Below are 12,207 nucleotides of genomic sequence, written 5' to 3' on the forward strand. Positions count from 1 at the left end.
CTATGGGCTAGGTATTAACATGACGATGAACAGTGGCTATTTTGTTTCATTGACTGTGCTGCCATTCACGTGGAAGGCCATTGAGACTCTGCGCTGCATCAGCCACAGTAACATTTTTCCCAAATCCATCAACTTGGTGATTTTGCTCCCACGGAGGCATCGGCAAATAAAAGGTTGACACTGATTATATTATTCGCCAAAATGTGACGAGAGCCCCATATTTCTTGCAAGGGACACCTGTACAACAGTAGCTTTCATGCTTCAGTTGGTGTCATATTTTATCTGCAGGCAATTTCTGAACCCTGATATGAGCTTCAACAAGTAGAAGGCTACCTCTTGTATTGGATGTCACAGGTTCTTTTGCATCTAAACGCAGCAGACTTTTTACATTGGTTTATCTCCCATGGCATGCGCAGCCTATGTATACATACTGTGAACATCTTGTTCAGTGAAATCGTGTAAAAATTTTACTTCGTTTTTTATTACTTATCCAAATTTCTTTATTGGAATTATCGATTTGTAAATACAGCACGCTTTGTTAATGTGATAACGTATCCTATTTTCTGGTGAAAGTATCAGGGAAATCTAGAAATACCTGACATGGAATCCACGGAGGCAATGTTAGCATTATGCGGAGTGACATTGTGAATATTTAAACAGCATTCGGAGAAAGAGATTGAAATCTACATCAATTTGTTATTTTAAAGCGAAATAGGATTGGCACCAAACCTTGTTATGTGTATGAATTACCTCTGATAACAGTATTTATATTGTGCAAAACTATTTCAGGATTTTAAATACCAAGTTAATCTTAACTCGAACCCTATTCATACACCCCAAGGTATACGGTATAATTGTTTGTTTTCTAAACTGTTAATCTGTGCTGCTAACTACTCGCAGCTCCGTTGTTCACCTGTGCATTCTCATTCTCCGTGAGCGGAGGCACGATATCAAGTCTTCAGATGATGACCACTACACACAAAGTGCTTGCCACAAATGAACCACAACACCTCGCAGAGGCTTTTGGCTAACCGTCGAACAAAGCCCGTCACAGCATCGCGCGCTTTCAGATGCGCTTCTGCGACCGTCTGGAACGCTCTTCCTTCCGATATTAGGAAGCCACTGGAGAAGTGCACTTTTAGGTCATCCTCTAGATTGAAAACTCATTGCTTTAGAACTGCTTTTTGTGTTCAGATTGTTGTCCTTCCCCCCGCACCCCCGATTAGCGCGGTCGTCTCCGTACGGCGCGAAAGAAGTTCGACACAAAGATCAAAGATCCCCCATATAGCCTTAACAGACTGTAGGGGCAAGTGCTGTTAGCGAGCACCTATGAAGGCCGGAACGGTACACGAGGGGGTGGGTGGCCAACACCACGCCCGACCGCGTTTATCTCCCTAGTGGCGATGTTTACACACCGCACCAGGTACTCATTTGAGGCTGAGTCGACCTAGAGGAGGCCCGGGACCGGTTCAGATAATCGTCACTGGTGTTGTCCGTGAGCGGGAATGGAACCCGGGTCGCCAGGTTCATAGCCCAGCGCGCTAACTGCTACACTATCACACACACACACACCACGCGTGACGCTGCTGATGTCTGTGCAGTGTACAAGCGGCTGCCGGAAGTGGTCCAGTTCGCCGTGGAGGGCAGCAGCACCTTCATGGAGTGCGGCGCTCGCTCTCCTCAAGCCGTCGTCAAGTGGCTGGTGCAGCGCCTCGACAGCGATCGCCGCAAGGAGGTGACGCCGCTTGACATTCTGCTCCCCTCGTGCGACGCGCGCGCTGCACCTGCTGGTGGCGCTGCACGCCCGCGATTAGCGTGGTTGGCTGCGTGCGGTGCGAAGGAAGTTCAACGTGCGTGTACGCCGGCGGTGCTGCACGGCTGCAGTCCACGCGGCGGGGAGGATTGGCGGATCGCGCCGAGTCTGCACGAGCAGGGTCAAAGGCAGGATTAGGAAGCTGGACGACGCGGGGCATTTTTACAAAACACGAACCGCGAGCTTCGAATTCCAATTGAGATTTGAGCAACGCACATTGCCGAAGAGGTGCCCGTTGTGCTCTAAGAGCCTTTCATCACCAACGTTATCACCATTGCGAGCTCAAGAAACGTTATTCGTTGATGGAGCGATGCATACTTCCTATCAATCCACACGATGACTTAAGTTAATCATTCACACAGCCTCCTTTTTTGGACATACACAGACAGAGCAGCTGAGATGGTAAAATAGCCACTGGTTTTCTAAATATTCTCAATTACGAACTGGATTTTAGATTCTTCTAAAAAAAAAAATTCGGGACTACACAAAAATCAACCCAAAAAATGTTGCTGCATCTGAACATTCGGCTCGGGCATTGTAACTGCGGCACGCGTAGCCGTGAGCTGCCGGGGGGGGTAGCCTCTGAGGCCGCGAGGGAAGCTCGTGGGTGAAGAGTCTCGCCATGGGGGAACGCTTCTTTATCGAGCGGTCCCTCGTATATACCCCCCCACCCCCCCGACGACAGTAATTGACAGTAGGATTAACAGCGAGAGCAGGGGAGAAACACGTACAGAAAAGGACGGCTTAGTTTGAATGATCACGCTGTCACTGGTGTCCAGACAGCCCAGAGAACTTGATATTTGGCAGCAAGTTGTAATTTCAACCCCTCCGCCATTACACGTCCATTCTTTAAAACCGTCCGCCGACCACACCTGCCTCGAGGAATTTGAAAAATGCGTGCCATATCGCTTACTCTGGCGAAAGAGAGCCACGAGCTGGACACAGTCTATCTGTCCTTGTCAGCCAATGTTTATTAAGCAAGAGTCATCTGTCGATGAGTTTACGTAGAAATGTGAATCACGTTTGTCACATTACCAGTACAATTGGCTGTTCTCTATGGATGCGAAACCGGGCTAGAGAGCGTGCCATCACTGTCCATCCTTGCTCTCCCCCCCCCGCCACCGTTGACAGGTGAAGCCAAGCGAGCGGTTGGCTCGAACCGAACACGGCCTGCTGATCCGGGCGGTGCAGCGCTCCGACGCTGGCATGTACCACTGCCTGGCCACGGAGAACGGCTTCCGGCACACGCTGGGCCGCTACACCGTGCGGGTGCTGGACAGCGGCCTGGTCGGCGGGCTGCTCACGGGGGCCGCCGTTGGCACCGACCCCAGCGGCACCCCCCTGAGCCAGCAGAGCCCTGCGCAGAAGCAGGCCTACAAGGAGCTGATGGAGCTGCTGGGCCAGTCACGATCGAGTCCGACCGGATACCAGTGCCCCGGCACGCACCAGCCCGCGCCGCAGGCTAAGCAGCAGCAGCCGGCGGCGGCGGCGGCACCGCCGGCGCCGTTAGCGCAGCGGCAGCCTCAAGCGCAGCCGCAGGCGCAGCCGCAGAGCCACAAGCCAAAGGCTGCACCCAACCCGACCGCCACCAAGCACAAGCCGGCGTCCAAGGAAGAGTTGAAGCTGCGGAACCGACGCAACCCACATGCAGTTGCTGCAGGCTAGAGGGAACCCCGCGGGACCTCACGTGTAACGCTTCTTCACTTTCTGTTTGCCAAATGTTCTCGTTTCTGTTGCTCGTTCATTACAGACTCCCCTACAACAACAACAACATCGAAAGAGGTTGGTTTTGGTTTTCTGGGTAGAAGCGCTGCAGCCTGGCTGTCGTAGCTCGCACGTCTCGGCTGTTTCCCCGAGAATCGAGATGCTAACTTTTACAGACGTCGCGTGTACCCCACTGCGGGGACGTCCTCTGCTCCGGTGTCGGTGAGAGCGCCGTTGGAATTGCGAAGCATCACGAAGGCGCCGCTAAGATTCTCCATTCCGCGCTTTTGTTGTTGTATTTTTTTCAGAGTGCTAGCAATTATAGCTGTCTTGCACCATTAAGCTTACAAGCCTCCAATTCACATACCATCAGGAAGAGACGGGCTGAGCATGCTGTGCTGCTCCTGTCTGCGGCCAAAGCATTACACGTCTAACTAATTCAGTATTTAATAGAGGCTGTATATAGTGTGATTTATTTTTTGTGGGTGTGTTTGTTTCTGTTATTTTATATATATTCTCACTAGTTCCTGCTGTCAGAAGGTTTGGTTAATGTGTACAATATTGCAGAGAGTATCTATAGGGCCAAGCTTTTAAGAGTTTTTTTATATATATTTCTAATTTAAGAGCATTATACAAATGTACTTATATTGATAAGAACCCCCTTCTTAGAAAGTAGAGCTCTCTGGAAAGCATGAAATAAACCGGATTTTTGTTTAAAATAAAACTGTGAAAAACTCAATCTCGAAATCACACAACGTTAATAAAACTGTTGGCGCTAGATAGCAGCAGCTGTTCAAAATCAGAGCCCTCTATTTTGCGGACAAGAAACCCCCAAGTAAGAAGGAGTGAACTGCAAGGTTACATTTGTGGGATTTGTACAGAGGACGCAATATTGCATGAAGACAAGACGAGGGGGGAGCGGGGAGCGTGTGTGAAACGTGCAGAGTCTTTTTAGCCGAGGAAATGTGGTTTACGATTCACAAGGGCAGCTCCACGTTTGCTTTCCGAGCGATCGAGGGAGCCTTGGTGAGATGCTAGCTTTAGACTGGGATATATTGTATTGTTTCCCTTCAACGTGACTTTACCGAATGAACCAAGAATATGAACCACTGCAGTCACGAAAGCTTTAAATCAAAATTTAGACTGGGATAGTTTGACCAGAGCTAGACAAACTATATCTTATTTTCACATACGATGCTTAATCAACACCATGCTTAGGGGGGGGACCGTATTTCACTCCGTAACCAAACCATACACCAGCTCTGTTGCTAATGTGATTGGGTTAACAACTTCGTACTGCGCGACAGCCACCCGTTTAGGCGGTGCACAGTTCGTTTAATTAAGTCAAAAGTTGCAAGAAAAAAGGAAATGGTCACGTGTGTTAGACACTTGTCCGGAATCGCAGTAACAGTGCAACGGGAACAAGCAGGCTCAGCGTGATCGTTAAAGAACCATGTGTTTTGTCATTTAGATTAATAAAATCGTCATTTGACGTTTTTTTGTAAGGATGAATATGTTGCTGCGGGTAAGGAATAGGGACGAGTTTGTAGTGTGATCGCTGTGTGAGCTTTCAATGACGTCCCGGTCAAATAATGTTGTCCCACACATAGGCAGTTGATCCATTATCAAAAATACTCTAACTATATCGAACGAAACACATTTTTACCTACGTGACTACACAAGTTACCGATGGATTGTAGATAACATGGAATAAGCTGTTACGATTGTATGTTTTTTTATTACGATTAGCAACAATAAAGCTGTAATGTGTCGAATAAAATGTTGATATTAACATTTTTACACGTGGGAGTACGAGGTTGTGTTACGTGCAGCGAGTTGTGCCGATATTGTCCACGATTTTTCGACTCAGGTGGCATGTGGTTACAAAATAAGCGAGGTCAATGACGTTGGGTTAGGTGTACGCGTTGGGAGAGGATCGGCCTAGACTCGGGCCCCTGTCAAGTGCCCTTCAGCCTGGAGGATTCAAAAAGGGGGGTAGCGTTGGCAGTGGTCGGTGCCCTGCACCACGTGACTGTTGATTCCTGGTCACGGCTCAAATTGGCGGCGAGCGATAGATATCCGTGCGCCCCCTTCCACCAACCCGCAGCTCGCCGGCGTGGTGAAGTACGGTCTCACGAACCCCACGATTGTCACGGCGCGCAGCGAGGCCTTCATCCATCAGTGCAATGACAGTTGTTGTTGTTGCTTGTTTTTTCTATCGATACAAATGGAGAGGGTTGTCTGATGGCAGGTGGTGTGTTGCTATTTCCTAGTAAACAATAGTGTGCTTCATTGCAGGTGTCTGTAACGAGCGTTCGCAGATGTCTGCACACGTGACGCGTATTGGTGTATTTTAGCTCTGCGCGGTACATTATCAATGGAATGGGAAGTATAAAACCATTATGATAAGGTACCTTTATACGACAGCTTTCATCATTTGAGTTCATAACAATTCAAATAAGCAGCACCATTCAAGTTATTGATAACGGAGCAGTATATGAAATTCAAGTATATCACATTTTCAGTTAAGAAACGTGAATCAGATGTTATGTTTGTGTTTGTATTATCAAGTATGTAGATGATGTATCTTTAAATTACTTAATACTTTCAGCTGACAGTAAATCTTACTCCAAAAACCGTATTACTGCGTGCTGTTAAAATATGTTGAATTTCCTCAAGCAGTACTACCTAAGAAAGACAAGCCTATGGCCGAGATACATTGATCACTGGAAGCAATGCCACTTTAAAATGTGCCTGACATGCATTGAGTAATTGTCATCAACCGCAGTGAATAACGAAGGGAATGCTCGGAGTAGTTTGGGCGAGGTCCCATCTCCGAGACAGTGAGAGGCATTTCTAAAAGCTCTGCTAAGATGTTTGGAGATCCTACAGTTTGCCCAAACCCATAACATACAATACTACACTTGTTACAGGAGTTATACATCCTCTAAATATGACTGCAGCCAATCCAAGCAGTGTGTGATCATAATTTGCTTGGGTCTCTATGCTCAATGTCTTGTATACATTTATGGTAAATAAAAAAATACACGTTATTTGATGCATCGAAGGTCATGGAATTGGCATCGTTACTCTGAAAAGTGCAATGTCTCTGGGCCTCATTCGCTCCATGAACTAGCTACCTGCCCACCAACACCTAAGCGTCGCAGCTTTTGGCCCCAACTGACGTTACATGCTTCCACATATTACCTGGTGCCCGTTTTAGTTCTCTCTCTCACTTGGCGACGTCGAGCTAACGTACGGTGTTGCGAGGGAGCAGCACAAATTCGTTTTGTTCACGAGATGTCCCCACTCGGGATTTTGAATTCTGCATTGTGGCAGTTCACCGTGCCAGCCAGCGCGCGCACGTGAACGCAGCTGTTGCCGTCTGCGGAGGTCGGGGACGTGTAGAGAGCACGGACCAGGCACATTGATCCCGTGACCACAGTGTCCGCGCGCACTCCCTCTGGTTCAAGGTGTTGGTTGGGGGGGGGGGTTGCAATCCCTTTGTCAATATTGGATTATCCTTAAACAAACATCGACCCTGCCGCACTTCTGGAAACTGCAGAGAGTGCACAAATGCCACTGTAAAGGCGACACGGGCGTGCAGGGTGGTCCATTTACACATACCCCGCTCATATAATCGGGAGAAACTATACGATTGTAGACTGCGATCGAGGGCTGGCATTCTGTGCGAGCCAACACATCATCAGTTCCTTTACGAGCTTTGCTCTGTTGTTAACTTTTTTTAAAATGGGAATTATAAACCAAATTTCCTTGAGAGCCACCGACCCACGAATCTCCCTCCACCCGTGCTTACCACACCACCACCACCTTCCTTCCCCGTTTCTGTAAAAAAAAAAAGAACACGGAGCCATCTCTTTAACAGCATCCCTTCAATCCGCCTGCCGAGACGAGAGGAAGAGTCGAGGGGAGGAGGGGGAGGGGCTATTTAGAAACCAGTGGGGTGTCTGTAAGTGGATCACGTTGTGCGCAGGCTGGCCCAGCTGTGCCCACCACTGGCCCCACAAACCACGTGGCGTGACGAGGGGCTCCTCCCGTAGATGGCCGCCTGACTGTGACGCTCCCTCGTGACCACGGTGTGCGGAGAGCAACACGTTGCTGTACATTTCACTGTGCTTGTGCGTGCTGTCGATTTTTAGTGTTCTGGGTGGTGTTTTTTTTAAAGGCTTGTGTATAAATAGTTTGTGGAGTCCGAACAGGACTTGTGGTGTGTGTGTGTGACAGACGTGTGTGTAAATCGCTCCGAATGCTACTTTTTTTGGAGCCAGAAGGTTGCAAACACCATATATCTAACTCATGTAATCGCGGTATTCGCATTTATCAAAGTGTTTCGAAAGGGCAGGCAACGGGAGCACACCGTGTATAAGTTCCGTGCTACAGCTACCTGTGTGTGTGTATATTGTAAGTGATATTGGCGAAGAGCTCGTGGGTGTCTGTGCAGATGTTTCTCAGAGCCTGCCGCAGTCTCGCCAACGATGTCATTGCTTCTCAAGCCTCGTTTTGGGTGTTGTTGAATATTTGCATTGAAAGAAGAGGGCGCGGGAGGGAGGGGGGGGGCTGAGCACAAATTACGAAGTAAAAAAAAGTGACAATACGATTTGTGGAGAAGAGGAGCAGTGGTTGAGTATTAAGGACACACTTTGAGGCAAACGCAAAATCGGCAACGATACGCAGCCGCAATGAGCATGATAACCTCATGACGGTACCCCGGGGTGTACCATAGTAGCCCGGCTCTCGCACAAATGTCCGTGATGCAGTCATTTGTACTCTGTGCTGATGGTCGGCGATGCGGCAGTCGACTCCTCTCGACGAGCCGTACACGATGCACTATTCAAAGTTTAAATTTTCGATAACGGATTTTGTGATGCTAATGTTTGGCGTTTCGACATCGCGGAGTGGCGCTGATTTCGGATTGATTGGTACCACAGTCACGGAGTGAAGTAACACCCCTGGAAAAAATAGTGTCCCAGAAATAAAATATTTAATTGCCTCGGACATTTAGTGTTATTTGGTGCCCCGGGTTACCGCCATAAGGATCAGTTGCTAAAAGGTATGACTACGTGATTCACCGTAGAGGGTGTTTTAAAGTAAAGAGTGCATTCATATTGTTTTATTATGTGGTGAGGTAATATAGTCCAGTGATGGGGAAGTCGTTTTAATTAGTTCACGTATGCGGTAGTGTAATGTATGGGGAGCGGTAGTGTAGGGGTTAGCGTGCTGTGCTTCGAACCCGGCGACCCGGGATCGATTCCCACTCACGGTCGACACCAGTGACGATGATCTGAACCGGTCCTGGGCCTCTCCTAGGTCGACTCAGTCTCAAATTAGTACCTCGGTGCGGTGTGTCAACGTTTCCACTGGGGAGACAAAGGCGGTCGGGCGTGGTGCTGGCCACCCACCCCCTCGTGTGCCGTGCCAGCCTCCATAGGTGCTACTCGCTAACAGCACTTGCCCCACAAGTCTGCTCAGGCTATACGGGGGATCTTTGTCATTGGAGTGGTGCCATCAGTGAAGTGCTCACGTTAATGTAACATCACTTGACTGCAGCGAAACTTATTAACCTGGACTAAGATGAACATTTGTCCTAAAGCCCTCACGACATTCCACGTCTCCCCGACGAGAGATTAGTTTTTTTTTGTTTCACCTAACGGGTTATCGTCATCTTGCGTTAAAAGTATTTTTTTTTTAAATTCACCGTGCATTTTCGTTCGCGTTAAAAGTTTCAACGTCTGTCAACGAAATTGTGGATCGTGCTGTACAGCTAAATAATTCAATCACCACTTTCATTTGGCCAATGTCAAGTGGTGCGCCGTCTTTTTCCACAAATTGTCACCTGGCCTAACCCAAAAAATACAAGTACGATTTAGGCTTCCTGGAAAATGTGTCCATTCCGTTTTTGAGACAATTTCCTGCACGATCATTGCAGGTCACCGCATCTGTACACTGAGGGGCTATCCAACACTGGTGCAGGCGTCCACAGGCCCTGAGCAACTGACCCTTCTCCCTTCACGTTGTCTCCATTGCATCGTTAATTACCAACGTAGCAGATCGAGTATTATGGGGGTGGGGGGGTGGTCCTCCACAGTTCTAATTTTCCTCCTAATTATAATTTCTCACAGTGGTAACTAACCCATTTTGGCTGCATATGCGCCGTAGGTATTCACGTGCGCCAGCAGCAGCTTCCGTTATACATTCGCGCTCCCGTTAACCGTGCCGCACGTATCGGTCGAGTTAGGGGAATGGTGTAAAATGCATAACCCGCTGACCTTTTGCACTTCAGGCAAAGGTCACGGTGCCGAGTGGTGCAAGCCAACTTGGGTGTTTGTAGCCGCCACGTACAAGCGTGCGTGTGTACTCATACTGCGCTCCTGAGTATATCCAAGCATGTACAAGCACACACCGTACTGGATACATGTCCATCTGAGTAGATGCGGTATGATGCGCCAGCGCTCACGCTCACACATTCAGTACGCAATGTCTCCACTTCGCGAGAATGGACTGCGGTGTATTCTGAATGGGGTACACAGCGTGATGTATTCTCAGCTCCGAGTGCACGACCTTACCGGCTTGCTACTTGGATTTCCCCGCTCCCTCTTCGCCCCCTTTGAGTTTGTTTTTTTGGATTGGAGTTTTCCATGGATCGATTTTTGAATAAATCAATCCATTAAATCAATACAGCAGAACTCCTCTGATCCACGACCCTGTTACCCATGGAAGCTGTGGGATCTGTGTGTATTATCTGCTCTCCTACTCATCCAGTTACCCACGATTACGTGCTGATTTTCCCATCCTGAACTGTGGAACGGCTTCCTTTTATAATAATTATCCGTGCATTTTTCGCAGATGAGGAAGGTTTTTCTTTTGTCCTTTCTCGCCCCAAATGTGTTTTCTTTCGGATAAACGAAGTCCGTGAAAGACATCGCGGATAATAGGATCCGCAATGCCCGCCCCCTACATCGACGCCGATAAAGAGTTGTGCTTCACGCGACTTCAACACTCAACACAATGCTCAAATAATGCCCAGCGCTGGCGCAGTGTACGTGTACAGATGTTAACACGCATGTGAAATATGTGAGTGCCTCTGTGTGTGTGTGTTGTTGGCCTAAAGGTGCACATGGCCTGGCACAAACGTCGTGGTGACGTCACCACCACTTAGTGGCGAATGGTGGTTGTTGTTGTTGTTGAAGTGCATTCAACTGTTTATGGACAAACAAACACAACAATTATGATAGAGCTTAAACAAAAACACGGGACATAACCACTGGTAGGCGATGCGGGTTCCAGCTCGTTTTGGCTGGGCTCTGGCCGAGTTTGACACCACATTTGCTCATGTTTCCATAACAAGTGTCTAACCGATCAACGTTTCTGCATTGCGTAGCTGCAACGAGCGGCTGAGCGCGCGCCTGCAAGGCAGCGTAACTGGATAGCTGCTTTAACACATAAGTAGGCTTTCGCGACCGTTATTATCCATGGGTGTAGGGGTTTTTGGGGGTCAGGTCGCGTCAGTGGATCGTGGTGTTTGCGCGCTGAGAGCAACAGCGCCTTTGGTGGACGACGGGGGATGGACGACGTTGGCGCTCGACCAAGATCAGAAGAACATGGGAACAGCGGCCAACGGGGAGAGACAGACCCCCCCCCCCCCACGCTCACGGAAAAATGTCATTGAATTGGCGTTACTTGCGTGCCTCCCTTTAAAATGAACCACACCAACATTCGCATATTTCATAGTTTAGCCGAATCGTTTTATACGTTTGTTTTTTTGTAACGGGGTGCAACCGTGCGTTTTCGTGTTTATTTCAAAAGTGATGTCCGTGTTTGGAAAACAATGTATGTATATTCAAAGGGTGCTTTTAAACAACAACAACAAAAAGCATCACCACTTCTTATTCTGTAGTGTTGCATCAAATCATTCTTATTATATCTAAAAATAGACATTCCCCGAGGACCGAGATTGTTCGACGTTTTCAGATCATGACGCACTGAAAGTGGTCACGTCTTTGAGCTGTGATTCTGCAATCTGACATCATCTGTTGGTCCCACTATTATCGCATTTCGTGTCAAACGCATCTGCTTTGCTATGTCGTGGAAACAAAAGTGGTAGAAGGTTTATGGTGATGACGAGCATTCAAAAGTACCACTCCTCGTGTGTGTATTAGCACTGTTTAACACGTAGCAGATTTTGGCGACCAATATTATCCACAATCGATGTTGTTTTAGGTTAGATCGCATGCATATGAATGCGTCGTTAAACCCGCCACCACCCGACACAGCCATTTAGTGAGGTTGATCACGTAAATAAAATTAGCCAATTCTTTACTAGTACAGCGCACCGGTGTATTGGAGAGTAAACCCACAATTGTAAATGTTGGGTGGTGGCGGGTTTAACGACACATTTATTTTTACGCGATCTAACCCAAAAAACATCAATTGTGGATGTATTAGCACTGTTGTTATTATTATTGTAGTCTCTCCCCTTAAAGTAGCCCTATAAGAGTGGACATTAGTAAGTACTAAGGGGTATATGAGTTGTCCTCACTTTTAACGTGTTTCTCGTTTGCTTCAATGTATTGTTACTTGCTGTATTGTAGCAAATGTGTATCCCCCTTTGCTTTGTAACGGACAGGAGAAGGCACAATTAAAATATATGTTTTGCACATTGTAGACATGTT

General features: G+C 47.9%; 1 protein-coding gene across 7 annotated transcripts in view; it reads left to right on the forward strand.

Moving 5' to 3' along the window:
* Window positions 1-12,192, forward strand: part of LOC103091698 (semaphorin-3C) — a 415,462-nt gene extending 403,270 nt beyond the window's left edge. For all 7 annotated transcript variants that reach the window (XM_032963566.2, XM_032963567.2, XM_076070749.1 and 4 more), the window contains 2 exons: window positions 1,602-1,735; window positions 2,945-12,192. In XM_032963566.2, the coding sequence (XP_032819457.2) occupies window positions 1,602-1,735; window positions 2,945-3,478 (668 nt within the window). In that variant the 3' untranslated portion in view covers window positions 3,479-12,192. The remainder of the gene's footprint in view (window positions 1-1,601; window positions 1,736-2,944) is intronic.
* Window positions 12,193-12,207: the final 15 nt, after the last annotated feature.

This window comes from Petromyzon marinus, chromosome 30 (genome assembly GCF_048934315.1).
Source record: "Petromyzon marinus isolate PM22_M1 ecotype Great Lakes invasive population chromosome 30, UKy_Petmar_22M1.pri1.0, whole genome shotgun sequence".
Taxonomy (NCBI): Eukaryota; Metazoa; Chordata; class Hyperoartia; order Petromyzontiformes; family Petromyzontidae; genus Petromyzon; species Petromyzon marinus.